The sequence below is a fragment of the Ornithodoros turicata genome, chromosome 1 (genome assembly GCF_037126465.1).
Source record: "Ornithodoros turicata isolate Travis chromosome 1, ASM3712646v1, whole genome shotgun sequence".
In the NCBI taxonomy this organism is placed as follows: Eukaryota; Metazoa; Arthropoda; class Arachnida; order Ixodida; family Argasidae; genus Ornithodoros; species Ornithodoros turicata.
The window spans coordinates 187972671-187991817 of record NC_088201.1 but is presented as its reverse complement, the minus strand read 5'-3'; the positions used below and the strand labels follow the sequence as shown (position 1 = coordinate 187991817).

General features: G+C 43.1%; 1 protein-coding gene across 4 annotated transcripts in view; it reads left to right on the top strand.

Moving 5' to 3' along the window:
• LOC135378882 (group 3 secretory phospholipase A2-like) overlaps positions 1–19147 on the top strand; it is a 46835-nt gene continuing 27688 nt past the window's right edge. Inside the window, exons 1-5 of one of the 4 annotated variants that reach the window (XM_064612033.1) lie at positions 1–30; positions 144–356; positions 1439–1531; positions 1868–2044; positions 5388–5467. In XM_064612033.1, coding sequence (XP_064468103.1) covers positions 1487–1531; positions 1868–2044; positions 5388–5467 — 302 coding nt within the window. In that variant the 5' untranslated portion in view covers positions 1–30; positions 144–356; positions 1439–1486. Of the gene's footprint in view, positions 357–1438; positions 1532–1867; positions 5127–5164; positions 5201–5387; positions 5468–19147 lie in introns of those variants that run through there. The other 3 variants (XM_064612034.1, XM_064612035.1, XM_064612036.1) reach the window with 3 other exon arrangements.

Sequence of the window (19147 nt, the reverse complement as noted above, 5' to 3'; positions counted from 1 at the left end):
GTGGCAGCGAGCGTCTCGCGTCTCGACAAGGTCAGTTGACACCACCCTATTGACACCTATGACCGCATTGTTCAAAGAGAAGTCGCAGATTTGTTAGTGTGTCAAAGTGACTCAACGGGTGTTGTGATGTTTCCCGACACAAGTATCCTACGAACGAACAGCCTCTCGAGTTCAGAACTGGAATGCAGTGGTGAGCTGACGCGCGAGGAACACTTGTGAGCGCCGTCGCATTTTCAAATGCAGTCACAACGGAGACAGGATTTGATGCCCGTGCGACAAGCATTTCCCGCTTCGTTGAAACCTCCGGACTGCAACCAACCAAAGGAGATGCTCACCGTGAAATCGCATGCACTCGTGTGAGTGTCGCTCGCTTCTAGGAGTAGACTGTGTGTGTGTGTTTTGCGAGTTCCAACTTGGTCAACGATTTGGACTGTACGCACGGTGAATATTCGTGTCAGACTATCGAGTCAGTACGATGTTTCAAATAAATGTGTATTTCGTCCAAAATTTGCCTAGTAGTTCTGGAATACGGAGTAGCGAGCGTCGGGCATGAAAACCAGTAAAAGTAAAAGCCGATGGTAGCCAGTACCGGGCCGAAAGGCGAGCCAAACTGAGGGACTCCTGATTGGCCGAATGCTAGGCATTATAGTTCATTTTCATTGGTTGCATGTCCATTGTTGCCTGAATTATCTCAAACTGTAGGCTCTATGGGGAGCTGTGGGAGCCTGGTATAGTCGCGTCTCCTAGTCTTACAGTTTCGCTTCCGTTGTGCAGGCGTTAGTCCGGTATCTGCTGTTAGGAAACCCTTTCCTGACATGTGTTGTTTAAAGCGTGAATCTGCTCATTAGTTTGTCTCCTACCTGTTTGGGCCAGGCAATAGTAACGGGACGGAGATAAGATCTCCCCTACCGTAAGGATTAAGAATATGACAGGATGGAGTACGCGAGCCCGATCACTATCACGCTCTCTTTCATTTTTGAAGTCATTGCTGTGTTTACGTGCTGTGTTTCCGCTACTTATCGCAGATGTCACATGACACCCCTAACACGATAACACAAAAGAATTGCGAGAACTCTCGTAATAGGCGATCAATTAATTTGTGTTGTGGAATGAGAAACTTGAAATAAATATTCAGCGTATGTGATTCTAGCACTACGTGAAAGCACAGTGCGCAAATTGAGTGCGAAAATAACTAAAAAAGATGTCACAGTGTTAGGAGCACACATAGTACTTTTTCACCAGTATGCTAGCTTTGGCATTTTCTTTGGCTATTTCGTTTATATTTGGCACTGTGACTGCAACATATCGGCAGAAAATGACCAAGAAATTCTTAGCAGTTATTTATATGCAATTGTTTACTGTACTTCAACTGGAATTTTTGAATTTTGACACCGCTCTGTCGCGGTTACGAACACTGGTTTAATTTTTGTGATTACAGGTAACATACTTCAACTAACTGCAGCTACATGACAATCGCTACAAGGAGATGGGCTTCGGCTTCGCTGGTCACATGTACTTCACTCTTTTGAAAGTATATTAAAAATAAAGTATTTAGTGTGCGCGTGATGATATAGCATTTCTGCTCAAAAGCACCGTTTTGTTGCTTGAAAGGGGATTTTTTCCTGCTGCAGTAGGTTTTCTGAAATGGCTTGTGTCAATCACATCACTGCAGTGCTGATGAGAAACATCCTCATTTAGCCTTATTTAATTCACGGCAGCAAATACGAACTACATTTTAACCCCTGAATTATCGTATGCATTTTCCACGGAAGAGATAGAGCTTAAGAAATTATATTCTTATGTGATAGTGTGGTATGGTTTTGCTGGCGCTCTTCGTAATTTCACTCTTAAAATACTTTACTTGCAGAAGCCGGGAGGGGCCCATATGTATCCTACCATCATCCAGCACACAGGAGATGACCTGCAAATTTCTGCATCGCTCTCTGTTTTCATCGAAGGGTTCATGGTCGGGCATCCTGCATGGAGGACACTGTGGCATTGCTGGTCGCCACCTTCTCTACCGTTAACGTTGTGTACAGTCCTCGTGCGTTGCTGATTAACTGTTACATTAACGTGGAATCACCATTTATAGCTTATACAGATTAAAACTTTGCACAAACCTCATAACGTACATCAATTAAGAACTACTAGTTGCCATAACTAGTTGCTACGCCTCATTAATATCCAGATAATGCTTCATCATAGAGGGGGTTATCTCGGAAAGCCCGCCCCCTATTCAGTATTTTGCGTGCTGGATCTGTGTGACGGTCACCTCTGAGGTTGCAAGAACACAGCACCTATTCTTCTTATCGGGGGAGGGGGGGGGCTGGGAATTAATTTGGAATAGCAGCAAAATGTTACTCGAAGGTATGAAACAGCATACAGAAAGATTTTGAAGACAGAGCGTAAGTGCTACTGGCTAACTTCTTATACAGTAACAATGGCAGCATCAACGGAAAGTATTCAAGTGTAACTTGAATTCTGCAGCAGTATCACCAGCCAGCACATCAGCAAGACGTTCATGCTGTTGTCAGAAACCTTTTTCATTGCGTTCTTCACATTTTTTAGGAAGCTTTTCATATTGTAGCACATATTTTCATATTGTAGCACATTCCGATTTTTGTCCCCGGTAATGATAATTCGTTCTCTGTCAGTTCGGAAATTCACAGGTACCATTTCCGTATCTGCAGTACATGAAATACCAGACAGATGGGTTTCTGAAGGCACCGCCTTGTAGATGACATTTCGTCTGACCGCATGAGGAAAGAAGAAACAAGAACAAAAATCTTGATTCTGGTGAAAAATTGTATAAGTCAGCTGTTCACTCGAACTGGATGAAACTGGTTTCAAGAAGTATAGGACAGTTAATACCCACTACGCTCAGCGACTGCTAATTCGTAATCGATGTGGATAATCAGATTTGTGGAGGGCCTGTGAACAACGTCAAAGTTGAGCAGGTGGTTCAGCTGTTTCAATTTAAAGAGCAAAGCGTGTTTGACCTAGTCGCTGCAGCCTATTGCTGCTATCTTCTCTCGAAGGAGTGCTAATTGTCAAAGCAATAAAAATATCTGATCTTAAGCCTATAATCTGGAACCATTTAGCAACTTGTCAAAAATGCAAAATACCATTTGCAGTAAATTATGTCTTTCTGCTGAATGTTCTAACTGCCAGTACATGTTGATGTAAGTGATCAAACGGAATTTATATTTGCACGTTCAAGTCATGAACTGGCGCAGTTAGCGAGTACTGCAGGGAAACGAAATTTATTGCAACGGTGCTTCGTATTGATGCATTTTTCGTGTGTGTGGGTAGAAGGTCCCCCCCCCCCCCCCCACTCCCTGGGGCATCAAGTGAGTGCCCCCCATGGCGTCACTTGATGCCGGTAGGAGTCAAAACAAATCCATGCCAATGGGAGTCAAATGACTCCTCTTGATGGCATCAAATGACCCCCCTACCTTGATGAAGTCGTAGTGACTCTAGGAGGGGGGGGTATATATGTGGCAGGTTTTGACTGCCCCAAGGGGAGTCACCCTGGCCTCCTTTTTTTTAGAGTGAAGAGGCCTTCTTCAGTGTTACCCTCTATAAATATATTCGTACCATCTGCATGTAAAATACATTTCTGGTCAAGAAACTTCGGAAGGCCATTAACATACAAAAGGAACAGAAACGGACCCAGGATCGATCCTTGAGGAACCCCCAATTTGCTAAATGTTAAATCTGAGGTAACACCAGTAACCAGTACGAAGTGTTTTCGATTTTGTAAGTAGCTTGAAATTAATTGAAGTCGTATGCCCCTAATGCCATGCTTTTCAAACTTGCATAATAACAAATCATGTCTAATAAAATCAAAAGCCTTGGTTAGGTCTGTAAATACGCCCAAAGTAGGTAGCCTTGAATCCATGTTGGATTTGATCTGTTCTATAATATTACTAAGCGCGAGTTCTGTTGAGCGATTTTACCGAAATCGCAATGGTGAGATTCAAAGTAATGGACTAGGCGTTTTAAGATAAGGCTTTCTATAACCTTGCTGAGGGAAGGGAGAATGACAATGGGTCGATACTTTCCTGGAAGCAGTTTACTCCCTTTTTTGTGAACAGGAATAGCTTTAGCCAACTTCAAATCAGTTGGGAAAATACCTTCAAGCAACAATCCATTAACAAGCTCGCCAATGAGTTCAGAGACATGATGATGGTGGGTTCAGAGAGAGATATGATGAGATTTATTTTTTCTTAAAACCAACCAACCAACCACGTGAAAACTTCACAAAGACAGAGATACTGTCAGATCCGGAGGACATGTTGGATGTCCACGTGATCCGTAGGGGTGAGAGAGAAAGTAGATGACTGTGATATCAGATCAGCGGTTTGTTCTGTCAGAGGAAGAAATTCAACGTGTTCTGCTATGTTACTAAAATAAGCATTAAAAATGTTACCGATGGCTTCGTGAATAGTGTGTACCAATCCCTGGTTCATCCACGGATGAGATAACGTTACATCGTTTTCTTGGGCGATTTATTGCAGAGTCAACGACCTTCCAGATTATTGACTGATAAGAACCACTGCTCATAATCAGCTGGGTATAATAACGCTCACGTGTTCGCTTCACCAACGAACCCGGAATATTTTTGTATTTCTTGTAGTAACTATGCATGTAGTAACGCATAAGAACGAGAAGCGGGATTGTTTCAGAGCTCTGCCCGGCGAGATCGAATGTTTGTGCAGCATACAAAGACAGTTCCAGGAATTAGGGGGCTCAGATTGAATTGTGCAGCACTGGGAGCAATTTACAATAAACCAGTTCCGTACATATTTCCTTTTCATTTACATTCATTCGTTACTTCAGATCAAGCAAGCACTACTGGGTAAGGTTGGACTGACAACTGAATGGCCGGTGTCCTTGGCCCCTTTCGGAAAGGCACTGAAAATGAGACTCGATAATTAGCGATACTCGATCACACTTAATTTTCGAAAACAATAGGCAGTGTTGAAGTCACTTCCGTCAGTGCGTAATTGGCAAGAAAAAGATTTATGAGCAGCACAATGGTAACGAGTTTCCAGCGCATAAAATAATTGCCTTCGGTGCAGCGCTTGGGTTGTTAGTAGGGAACTGCGACATCCATGGTCAAGGTGTGAATTGAATAATTCTTGTATTCGTAGCTTCTAGCATAGGTGTTGCATAGTTTGCTGCAAGTCAGACCAAAGTGAGAAGAAATGGTGCATAATGGTGTCAGGGTTCGAGATCATACGTCGGAAGCATTGAGTGAATTATTATCGGACATGCAAATAGCTCAATACTAAAGACACTACCACTCACCCTTTGAATGATTCGAATGAAATATGTGTTCAGTAGAGTTACAGTCTTATTGCTAAAGCGTTTCTCTTCTCCAGATGCCATTTACGAGTATGAGGTTCGTTCTTGTAGCCGTGTTGCTTAAGGAGAGTATCTACGTTGCCGCATCGTCTAGCAGGTAAGCATCTTATAACACCACATTATTCCCGTTTAGCAAAAACATCGCGCGATTAGTGCGCCGCATTCGCTGACGGTCTGTAACCTATTCGCTACACTCTAAATCTTATTACACCTTAAAGCGTGTAAACCGAAATGTGCAGGGCACGCACCTTTTAAGGTGTAGTTTAACACCGTCAACATTGTTAGGGTGTAATCATGTGGAAGGGTGTAATTCTCAACGCCGAATAAGAAAATACGCAGAAAATGTTGTCAGCTTGACGCGAAAAAAACTACTTTTTTCGCATCGAGCTGACAACACTTTCTGGGTGGGAGCTGACAACACTTTCAGGATCATCTAGGAATGAAGTGTATTTGTATGTCATTTTGATAATCACCAAATGAACATTAATATATAAAAAGTTTCACTGCATCTAAAGTATTCAGTAAAAGTTGCTCTGCTCATGCAGCATGTATATAGGTAACTGCTGAACTCTAGTGAGATCAACTATGTGTATAAGAATGTTAGGTTAAGGAAATATATTCGGCTATACATATAGGCAACTCTCTGTGTACGTGTACCTGGCAGCCCTTTTGGATTTTCGTTATACATAGGCAACTCAAGGATAGTCCAATTCACCAGAACACACTTCAATGGGCTATATGAAAAATGGTATGCATGGATTGTTATATGCTCTGAATTGTTCTTTTTCACTTATTTTTCACTGAAAACTGGTGGAACAAGAGAGGTGTCACTTGAACAGGTACCAGAATGTCACATAAGAAAGCTTCTGCCAGAAGTGTCACGATTGACAGCTTTGCAGTTTCAGCAAGTTGTGTAATTGTAAAAGAAATTCCTGAAAATGACTTGCCGGTATTTTCAGAGATCTTAGGAATATATGTTGTAAATTATCATATTCTTTTCATTACCCTGTGTTTAACCACCGTTGAATACGATTGCCACTTGCATGTCCATGTGGTAACCACCACTCAGGAATCTACTGTTTTCGAAAATTGGAAGAGCGTTTCACCTGACGTGCTGAACCTGCACAAACTCTCGGATGGCAGGCGCGTTATCAAGCCATGTCATGCGCTTCTGTAGTGTGCCTTACTTATATCCAGTGATGGCCACTAACTACTTCTACAGTAGTTTAACTATAACTACTAACTACTTTGCGATTGAGTAGTTTAACTAGTAGTTCAACTACTTTTCAGGGGAGTAGTTAAAACTACTTCTTTAACTACTGCAATGTAGTTTAACTACATCTATAACTACTTAACGTTGTCCATCAACACCAATCCCTTGTAGTGTTCTTGGACACCTAAATATGAATCACAAGCAATGATAAGCTTTGGCTCAAGCCATTGCTACGATCGTCAAATACAAAGCTTGCGACGAAATTCTTTCTGTGCCTACGCGATAAACTAAATTGCAGAATTATTTCACAGCAAATGAGGCTTCACTAGACAAGCAATATTTATTTATTTATTCACATACCCCAAAGGCCATACCCTGCATGGGGGACACCAGATGATACGTGACAAAAGGACGAGGAATGGTTGTTCACGAAAGTGGACTGGAGGCGGTCAGTTAAGAACATATGAATCCAGGAGAGAACATGTGCATCAAGGCCTAGTTGTGAGAGTTTTACCATTAATCTAGCGTGCGGTACAGAATCAAAGGCTTTAGCAAAGTCCAGGAACACGGCATCTGTTTGAGTAGAACTGTCCATATTCGAGTGGAGGTCGTGGATAAAACGAGCTAGTTGTGTTTCACACGAGAAATTTTTACGGAAGCCATGCTGGCAGGGGGAAAAGTAAGCATTTGACTCTAGGAAGTTGATTACCTACGAATATATAATGTGTTCCATGATTTTGCAGGGGACGCTGGTAATGGAGATTGGTCTATAGTTCAACCGTGAATGAGTGACACCACTTTTATGCACTGGTATTATCATTCCCCGACGCCAGTCTTCTGGCAGAATTGAACTATTAAGTAGGAAGGGAGTTGCCTCATGACAGAAGCCGCCGATATTTCGAACAGAGACTGTTCTTTTTCTGGGCACAGTCCTCATCACTGGCATGGTATTTAAAGGGTTAGGTGTGACGTGTTTAAAGGTTCATGCGAATTGTCCCTTTAAACCATGCCAATGATGAGGACGGTGCCCAGAAGAAGAGCAGTCTCTGTTCGAAATATCGGCGGTTTCTGTCCTGAGGCAACTCCCTTCCTACAACTCTACCGGTTCGCTGGATTTCTACCCATCTATGAACTATTAAGTGATTGTTGGAATATTGCAGCAAGAAATCTGCTCGAGTGAGCCTTTGTGTTTTTAAGAATTTTGCTGTTTATTCCATCGAAACCAGCAGAGGAGGAAACCTAGATGGAAGAGATAATCTTTTCACTGCCAGCAGGAGATATCGCTATCGGTGACATGCTATTGAAGATGGATGTGGGAGGCGCGGCAGGGGGAGTTGTGTCTTCGTTGGTGAACACGCTTGCAAATGCGTTGTTGAAGATAAGAGAATTGTTGGTTACCTCTAAGAAAATTCCTATCACGGTCTTTCAGTTGGATGTTTACCGATGGAGATTTTGGGTCTATAACTTTGTAGAATGCTTTGGGGTTGTACTTCAAGAGGTTAACGAGGCCCTCGCTATAGAACATGCGTTTCGAAGAAGTCACCAATGATTTGTATTTCCGGGCGCACTCTTGATACTTTAGCAGTGATGATGCAGACTTAGAGCACTTAGCAAGCCTGTACAGACGTTTCTTTTTACGGGCGAGCAGTTTGATTTCATGATTGTACCATGGGGCATGACAATGTGTCTTGATGAGAATGGAGGGTATATAGGCTTCAATAAGTGCATTAATCTTGAATTTGTATAAATACCAGTTTTCCTCGACTGTTCGTACTTCAAAATTAGCGAGAAAGTTAGCCAAGTACTTGGATAATTCAGAATTTACTTGGTCGTAGTTACCCTTATCGTATAATCTTATGCGTATGCACGAGGGACGACGGGGCACGCTGGGGACAGATATTGTAAAGTGTAGTACTTTGTCGTCACTCAAGGCGCATGGAGAAAATACAGAACCTACTATGTCTGGGTCGTTAGTGAGGATTAGGTCTAGGATGTTTGATGAGGTGGGAGTTACACGGGTGGGTTCATGAACCACCTGATGAAGGTCAAACACATGACACAAATCAATGAAAGAACGTTCTTCACTGCCAGAGGCTGAGGTGGATCTCCAATTAATTGAGGGGTAGTTGAAATCACCAAGAAGAATAACCTTTGAATTTGGGAATTTTGGGAAATATATGATGTAGTGATTTGTGTAATTCTGGGATGAATGCATCACAGCGATAGAAGGTAAAGCCAGGACACTCTGGTAACAGCTCACTGTCTCTTATATCTGGCGATAACCAAGTTTCAGTAAGTGCAACAGGGTCACATTCACAGGATTGCAACAAACTACACAAATCCTTACGCTTTGGAATCAAACTGCGGACGTTACAAAAAACAAACAAACAGATAAAGCATGTGCGGTAGTATAGTGGTGGGAAACAGAACAGATCAGCTATGGTGTACGTTCAACAACCTGTTCTAAACATTGTTTTAAAGCAACCTGTTTTAAGGCATTAAAAGTGAAGATTTAGTACACATGGACGACACAGTTGCTCTGCACCTCCGTTCTCATCAAACAAGTAGCTCAAGGTAAAAGTCGGACGCACAATCGTGCCGTAAACGTTGCGGCAAAATCGGAAGTAGTTGGCGCCTTCAGTAACCTAACTACTGTAGTTAACTACTTAAAATAGTAGTTTAACTAGTAGTTGCCACTACATTTCTGCAAGTAGTTGATAACTACTTTTTAACTACAATCAGGTAGTTTAACTAGTAGTTTAACTACATGTAGTTAACTACTGGCCATCACTGCTTATATCAGTTCATGTGACGCGCTCTCTGATTGCCTATGTTATTAACTGATGTCAAGCTCTCCTTAGTGTGTCTAAATTAATCCACGCCTGGCCGTTAATCATGCCATGTGTATATTATTTCGTCATGTCGTGCGTTCTTCTAGTGTTTCGTAAGTAATTTTATGTAATGTGGAAAACCTGCATACTTCATCGTCAAAAAAAAAAGTTGCCTCTGCGCCAATAAAACACCAATCATCGGCAAAATATAATTGTTGTTGGTCTTATGTAATGCGCTCCTTTATAATGTTTCCCGGTCATGTCTGCAGTATTCGATCTCCTTTCAGTGAGCAAAGTAAACGTATGTTCAAGATTCAAACACACCCTAGAATACACCCTATATCACACCCTCACCGAGATTTTCCAGAAAATCGTGTAATACACCTTTCTTACACTCTCAAGAGCTCTCAAACGAATTGTTGGGGTGCGCAAAGCGTGTATTGCTCCTGTGTACAGCCATTTTACACCCATTTTACACCTTTACACTCGAAGAAAAAAAAGGAGTACTTTTACTCCTTTTGGGGAGTAATTGCATTGCCACAAAAAATAGTCCCTTTCGGGGGTAATGCACGGGAGTAAATGAATGTCACAGAGTGAAGACCGCATTTCACGCGCTGTCCTAAGAGCCCCAGGTACATAATTGGTGCGCATGCATGAAAATACTTTGAAGCAAACCGTCAACCGTGATATATCGAGTGATATAAAATCTTGCGCCATACTAGGGCACAATTTGCGAAGAAAGATGCGCTAACTGTTTCTTACTCTGTGTTGCTGGAAAATTGCTACGTTGTCTGAGTTATACAGCCTTATGCCCTTCAAATTGACCAAGGGCACATATTTACGGTGACTGTTGCATTCAGGGGACCATTCGTGAAGTTTAGTGACAATTTGCAGTCCTGGGGAGTAAATTTCGGGACTAAATGTTGGGTTAGGGGAGTAAAATGGGGAGTAATTGCAGACTAGGGGAGTAAAAGCTGCAATTACTCCCCGTTTTACTCCTTTTTTTCTTAGAGTGTAGGGGTGTGAAAAGATTTAGAGTGTAGGTCATTTGAATGATGCTATTGCGGTTCATTTCGTTGGTTGATACACAAGGACGTGTTCATCGAATACTATGAAGAAGATTAATGAATCTGGTTGCGTTGATAGATAATGAAAGGTAGAGATCATACCAGTGGATCACAGGGTCGTCAATCTTCTTGGTAGTTTTCTTCCGACGTACATTCGTACGCATGTCTCCAGAGAACCCTTCAACCGCTTGGCGGCTTACCTGAATGACCTTTTAATTCTAGTGAAGCGCTGTCTCCCCAAGTTACTTTGTCATAAATTATAGAAGTTTGTACAAAATGAAGAGCTGATCGGCACCAGGTCTTCAGGACAGCGCTAGGGCCATCTGTTGCCGCAATCATTATTCTGTTTCTTCGTGAATGACAACTTCTCCTTTCTTTTAAGCGTGACCGTGTCATCTTAATCACAAAGAGTGCTAAAGACGACCGGAGTTCCCCACAGTCGTGGCACCGTATTAAATAGTAACTACAAGATTGTGGCCTTCCTTATAGCAACACGTTTGAGAGATCCTCATCCATCCCTGATCTCACCCGTTTCAAACCTATTCAGTTTTAGTATCTTCTCGTCCGTACTGTTGATGTGGGATCCGCTTACAATATGCTCACAGGCGCCGGCTCCCTGGCGCTGCTGTCTCTTCTGATCAAGCTGATTGATTGATTGATTATAAGAAAAAATAAAATTGAGATTTCAACGCCACTACATTCTTAAAAAAGGGTGTACCTTAACTCCTTTCTTGCCACATATATAACTCCCTTTTGGAGAGTCCAATTACTCTCAAGAAGGGAGTCTCCTCACTCCCTCAAGGAAGTAGCATAACACCTTTCTCCCTACTGGAGAGTAATTGTACTCTCCGAAAGGGAGTTATATATGTGGCAAGGAAAGGAGTTTGTTGTAGTGTTCCCTTTTGTTAAGAGTGAAGTGTGAGGCCAACAACTCCATATCACTTGCACCAGTTACATTGGTCAGAACGATTTAACTCTTGGAACGATGATGATGATGGTGATGATTCCGATGAAAAGCTAGGGCTTCTGATCATGTATAACATTTGTGTTTTGCGGGTGTTTGGTTTCCTAGTGCATTTCATGTCTGTGCTTCAGAACTTGTATTCTCGGCTCACTAGTGATCGTTTTGTTAATGGTAACATTTCTCGACCGTTTGTAGCAACACGGGGTGTCCGTCAGGGGTACTCGTTGTACCCCATGTTGTCTGTCTTCTGCATAGAGACTGTGTTAAGAACAGTTGATCCTGGTCCTCACATACGCGGTTTCTCAGTTCCTAGGGGACGGGTAGCTGTGTACTGGCGTCTCCATATGTGTAAGGCATTACTCTCTTTTTTTAGAGATAACGCCAGTATGCGTGAAACAATTGTGGATATTATTAGTGGTGGATATTATATCTGATAATGCATTATTGCTACACGAACTCATAATTGGCATTATGACGGAAGAACTGGCACAATACCGGCAAAATGAGCTTGTCAATATAGGCAGCCCATATTGGTTCAATGGGGATCCTGGTTGCAGTGTTTCATGTGGGACCCATATTTGGCAGCCCATATATGGGGCTGATATTGGTGAACCTCGCAGCCCACATTGGTCCAATATTGGGCCAATATTGGGGTGCTGCCTGAGAAGGTGTTTTCTGTTATTTTGGGTAGGCGTGGTGGCACTCGTAGGATGGTCGCTTCTACAGAAACCGCAATTCAGAGATGGCGAGAACAACCCATTTGTGTCAACGCTATGCACATGAAGAGGTACAATACGTCCGTAAAGAACCACGCGCCTTGGAGGGCCGTGACGACGACGAACGAAATCAAGCCAAAACTACGTATTAAACGCGATAGCATTCAAGAGCGAACCCAAGTGGACTAAACATGGATGCCCACCACCCTCATCCTGCTGTATACACTATGCATTGATCATCTAAAAGCAAGATCAAGAAGTTCCTTCTAGCCAAACTCTTACATTACTCCGCAAGCATCACCGTCATAGACAAATAGAAGGCACACAACATGACAGTGACTGTCATGAGCGAGTTCAATATTGACATTAAGAAGACTCAGAACAACTGGTTCGCGGACTCTATGGAGGAAAGCTTCGACTAGTCGGTGACGATATATTATCACTGCCCTCCGGAAAGTTTTATACAATCAGTCTTGGCCATAGACAGCTAGTGGTGGCCAAGTATGTCAGGTACTTGTCTTCACAGACATCTAGTGCACATCGTCGGAAATTGCCAGCGATGAGCTGTCTGCAATAAGCTGGACAATCTGCACTGCGATTTCTGCCGTGTTTCTTTTTTCTTTTTTTGTCCTCGATTACGTGTTCACAACGTCCGCCACCGGACGTACCAGTAGTGGGAGGGGCGTGTTGGGAATACGATGAAACCAAATCGAAGCCTGTCTCTGTCAAAGTGCTCATTCGAAGATAGTGAAGTCAACTCAACTTAAATTATTGTGTCCGACTCAGCTACCAGACCGCGACTTCATTTAGACTGAAACGAAAATTTGGGAAAGGGGTCCGCCGCTTAGTGTTCGACATTTTGCCGCCACCTCTGCTAAAATCTGATTACATTTTGGATTATTATATCTTGTCATTATGACATTCGTGCCAGTTGTTACCAGTTCATCGCTCTATTTTCAAGGGACCCGCCGCTAACTTGTAGAAATTTTGTAGCCACCTGTGTTACAATCTCCGTGAATTTTGAAACGTTATATCTTGTACTTATGACATTGATGCCACCGATTACGAGTGCATTAGTCCACTTCAAAAGGACCCGCCACTAGCTTTTTGAAAGTTTGTGGCCACCTCTGTTACAACCTCCGGGAAACTTGAAACGTTATATCTTGTAATTATGACATTGATGCCACCGATTACGAGTGAATTAGTCCACTTTAAAGGGACCCGCCACTAGCTTTTCGAAAGCTTGTGGCCACCTCTGTTACAACCTCCGGGAAACTTGAAACGTTATATCTTGTAATTATGACATTGATGCCACCGATTACGAGTGAATTAGTCCACTTTAAAGGGACCCTACACTAGCTTTTCGAAAGTTTGTGGCCACCTCTGTTACAACCTCCGGGAAACTTGAAACGTTATATCTTGTAAATATGACGTTGATGCCACCGATTACGAGTGCATTAGTCCACTTTAAAAGGACCCGCCACTAGCTTTTCGAAACTTTGTGGCCACCTCTGTTACAATCTCCTTGAATTTTGAAACGTGATATCGTGTCATTATGACATAGGTGCCCGCGATTACGGGTGCATTTGTCCAGTCTAAAGGGACTCGGCACTAGCTTTTCGAAACGTTTGTGGCCACCTCTGTTACAATCTCCGTGAACTTTGAAACGTTATATCGTGTCATTATGACACAGGTGCCAGCGATTACGAGTGCATTATTCCACTCTAAAGGGACTCGGCACTAGCTTTTCGAAACGTTTGTGGCCACCTCTGTTACAATCTCCGTGAATTTTGAAACGTTATATCGTGTCATTATGACATAGGTGCCAGCGATTACGAGTGCATTAGTCCACTCTAAAGGGACCCGCGACTAGCTTTTCGAAAGTTTGTGGCCACATCTGTTACAATCGCCGTGAATTTGGAACGTTATATCGTGACATTATGACACAGGTGCCAGCGATTACGAGTGCATTAGTCCACTCTTAAGGGACTCGGCACTAGCTTTTCGAAACGTTTGTGGCCACCTCTGTTACAATCTCCGTGAATTTGGAACGTTATTTCGTGTCATTATGACACAGGTGCCCGCGATTACGAGTGCATTAGTCCACTCTAAAGGGACTCGGCACTAGCTTTTCGAAACGTTTGTGGCCACCTCTGTTACAATCTCCGTAAATTTTGAAACGTTATATCGTGTCATTATGACACAGGTGCCGGCGATTACGAGTGCATTAGTCAACTCTAAAGGAACTCGGCACTAGCTTTTCGAAAGTTTGTGGCCACCTCTGTTACAATCGGCGTGATTTTTGAAACGTTATATCGCGTCATTATGACATAGGTGCCAGCGATTACGAGTGCATTAGTCCACTCTAAAGGGACCCGCCACTAGCTTTCGGAAAATTTGTGGCTACCTCTGTTACAACCTCCGTGAATTTGGAAACGTTATATCGGGTTATTATGACATAGGTGTCAGCGATTACGAGTGCATTAGTCCACTCTAAAGGGACTCGGCACTAGCTTTTCGAAAGTTTGTGGCCACCTCTGTTACAATCTCCGTGAATTTTGAAACGGTATATCGCCTCATTGTGGCATTCGTGCCAGCGGTTACAAGTGCATTAGTCCACTTTAAAGGGACCCGCCACTAGCTTTTCGAAAGTTTGTGGCCACCTCTGTTACAATCTCCTTGAATTTTGAAACGTGATACCGTGTCATTATGACATAGGTGCCCGCGATTACGAGTGCATTAGTCCACTCTAAAGGGACTCGGCACTAGCTTTTCGAAACGTTTGTGGCCACCTCTGTTACAATCTCCGTGAATTTTGAAACGTTATATCGTGTCATTATGACATAGGTGCCGGCGATTACGAGTGCATTAGTCCACTCTAAAGGGACCCGCGACTAGCTTTTCGAAAGTTTGTGGCCACATCTGTTACAATCGCCGTGAATTTGGAACGTTATATCGTGACATTATGACACAGGTGCCAGCGATTACGAGTGCATTAGTCCACTCTTAAGGGACTCGGCACTAGCTTTTCGAAACGTTTGTGGCCACCTCTGTTACATTCTCCGTGAATTTGGAACGTTATTTCGTGTCATTATGACACAGGTGCCCGCGATTACGAGTGCATTAGTCCACTCTAAAGGGACTCGGCACTAGCTTTTCGAAACGTTTGTGGCCACCTCTGTTACAATCTCCGTAAATTTTGAAACGTTATATCGTGTCATTATGACATAGGTGCCAGCGATTACGAGTGCATTAGTCCACTCTAAAGCGACTCGGCACTAGCTTTTCGAAAGTTTGTGGCCACCTCTGTTACAATCTCCGGGAAACTTGAAACATTATATCTTGTAATTATGACATTGATGCCACCGATTACGAGTGAATTAGTCCACTTTAAAGGGACCCGCCACTAGCTTTTCGAAAGTTTGTGGCCACCTCTGTTACAACCTCCGTGAATTTTGAAACGGTATATCGCCTCATTGTGGCATTCGTGCCAGCGGTTACAAGTGCATTAGTCCACTTTAAAGGGACCCGCCACTAGCTTTTCGAAAGTTTGTGGCCACCTCTGTTACAATCTCCTTGAATTTTGAAACGTGATACCGTGTCATTATGACATAGGTGCCCGCGATTACGAGTGCATTAGTCCACTCTAAAGAGACTCGGCACTAGCTTTTCGAAACGTTTGTGGCCACCTCTGTTACAATCTCCGTGAATTTGGAAACGTTATATCTTGTCGCATGACATTCGTGCCAGCGAGTACGAGTGCATTAGTCCACTGTAAAGGGATCCGCCATTAGTTTTTGGAAAATTTGTGGCCACCTCTGTTACAATCTCCGTGAATTTTGAAACGTTATATCTTGTAATGATGACATTGACGCCACCGATTACGAGTGAATTAGTCCACTTTAAAGGGACCCACCACTAGCTTTTCGAAAGGTTGTGGCCACCTCTGTTACAATCTCCGGGAAACTTGAAACATTATATCTTGCAATTATGACATTGATGCCACCGATTACGAGTGAATTAGTCCACTTTAAAGGGACCCGCCACTAGCTTTTCGAAAGTTTGTGGCCACCTCTGTTACAGTCTCCGTGAATTTTGAAACGTTATATCTTGTAACTATGACATTGATGCCAGCGATTACGAGTGCATTAGTCCACTCTAAAGGGACCTGCCACTAGCTTTTGGAAAATTTGTGGCCACCTCTGTTACAACCTCCGTGAATTTGGAAACGTTATATCGTGTCATTATGACATAGGTGTCAGCGATTACGAGTGCATTAGTCCACTCTAAAGGAGTCGGCACTAGCTTTTCGAAAGTTTGTGGCCACCTCTGTTACAATCTACGTGAATTTTGAAACGTTATATCGCCTCATTGTGACATTCGTGCCAGCGATTACGAGTGCATTAGTCCACTTTAAAGGGACCCGCCACAAGGTTTTCGAAAGTTTGTGGCCACCTCTGTTACAATCTCCTTGAATTTTGAAACGTTATATCGTGTCATTATGACATAGGTGCCAGCGATTACGAGTGCATTAGTTCACTCTAAAGGGACCCGCCACTAGCTTTCGGAAAATTTGTGGCCACCTCTGTTACAACCTCCGTGAATTTGGAAACGTTATATCGGGTTATTATGACATAGGTGCCAGCGATTACGAGTGCATTAGTCCACTCTAAAGGGACTCGGCACTAGCTTTTCGAAAGTTTGTGGCCACCTCTGTTACAATCTCCGTGAATTTTGAAACGTATCTTGTCGTTATTACATTATTACTTTATTGAGGAGAATCAACTTGTCTCAAGCGGTAACACCACTGCGCTGTGAAAGCCACATCGAGGAACATGCGATAAACAAAGGCGGCATCTTGACGAGAAGTACAGGGCCCGACAAAAGTTTACGAAACACGCGAGCGGTATATGTTCTCCTCGGTACGCCACCCTAACGGCAAGCGGAAGGTGGTGAAATCAGGCCAGTTGACTGCCTCAAAGGGGTGGACGACTGCGCTAACGACACACAGCGGTAATTTCGGTATGATTACTGTTGTATGTGCCCGCGAAGTGAGTTGGATTTAACTGTTGTGCTCGTCAACAACTCGTGACTCACGTCAGTTGTTTATCACTCAATCAATTATCAATGTCAGCGTCAATTGTTTATCAGTTCGTCACGCGTCCTTCATAATAAAGCAACTGTTTACCAGATACCTTCCCAAGCAGCACAATGTACTGAAAGTCGAGTGCCCTAGGGGTGGACGGTATGTGTCTTATCAAAGCTCTGTAGTTTCACGAGTCTGTTCAAGGCCGTCCACCTACCCGTCCACCCCCATTCCACTCGACTTTCAGTACATTGTGCTGCTTGGGTTTCTTTTTCTTGTCTACATATCATGGCTTTCCAATAAAGCAATACACCGTAAAGTGTTGCCACTATGATTCATCCTTGTTATCACGATGATAGCGGCTGTCTCAACAATCGTTGAATCACGTCTTGTTGGCGAGTACAACAGTAAAATCCAACTCACTTTGCGGGCACATACAACAGTAGTCAGACCGAAACTACGGCTGTGTGTCGCTAAGAGTGCAGTCGTCCACCCTTCTGAGGCAGTGAACTGGCCTGATTTCGCCAGCTTCCGCTTGCCGCTAGGGTGTCGTACCGAGGAGATAATACACCGCTCGCGTGTTCCGTAGACTTTTGTCGGGACCTGTACGTCGAGGCACGCGGAAAGCGAGCGCTGGATCAACTCTGCTAAGCTAGGGAGAGAAAGGAAACAAGCAGAAAGGACAAGAAAAAGGAATAGACTTACTGGATGACGCGGCAAAAATAGGCAGCGCATTACTTTCGTTGGACAGCTTTGCTCTGATGAAGCGTTAGACCGTGATTTGTGCCGCGTATTAATAGAAAAGTGACTCGTACTCCATCGTATCGCCTACATTTTGACGTGAAAGAACGCTTGAAATAGGGGTTTTTGTTTCATTACAATCGTCACAATAGGCATGTTTGGATTGAGATTGTAGCATTTGCTTGAGGTAGTGGGTGACTGGCCTTTGCGTCGACGGAAGCATTAGCTTGACGTCAATGGTGAGAGTCCTTCTTCTGTAGCAAGTACGTATTGGGAACACTCATACCGAATATAAAAATGTGTGAACTAACGAGTAAAAAAGGAAAAAAGAAAACCTTTTTGAGTTGTGGTGGTAACAGCGGCCATCGTTTCCTGAAAAACAGTACCAAGTATGAGACAAACATAGACTCATCATCATCATCCTCATCCAACTAACTTTTTTTTTGTCTGAATGGACCTGCACATCTCCTCCTGGAGGGAGTTTGATGTCCTTTATGGATTTGCGATAAATCTCGTAGGGCGCAATTTTATAGTTGTCAACGCTTTCCTCTCACTCACTTTGTCTTGCCGGAAAGATGATGTACTTGTACGATGTAAGACGTCGATATAAGATGTCGTACAAACTTCTCTTTCTTCTTTTTTGTCCTCACGATCGTTTCGAAGCGCGTGCTTTGTTTTTGTAGTAACTGTTGTTTCGAAGCGCGTTGTTTTGTTTTATAGACGTGGTCAACAAAGAGGCGGCAAAATGAAATCGAAGGAACATTAGGAAGACAACTTTTTCAATAAGTATGCTGAACTAGTGTCCTTATCCCACATCCTCCATATCGTTCCCGGTGAGTCCACCGTTTCCGGGGACTCAAAAAAAGCTACAGAAATGTAGTCCAGTTATTTCATCTCTGAATCGATTCCCGAACCGGTAACGGTATGGTTTTTTTTTGTTCAGTTCCGGTTCCGATCCCTGGATGTAATACGCGAGGGGTATGGGATTTACAGCCTCTTATACAGGGTGTTTCAAAAAACGTGTCATTCGGACATTATAAAAAAACGGGGCGACGGAAAAATATACGGAGTAAACGGCGTTTGTGTGGCAACTGAATTTGCCACCTTCTAAAATTATTTTCATTTAATTTTAATCAAAAGAAATTGAATTTCTTTAATT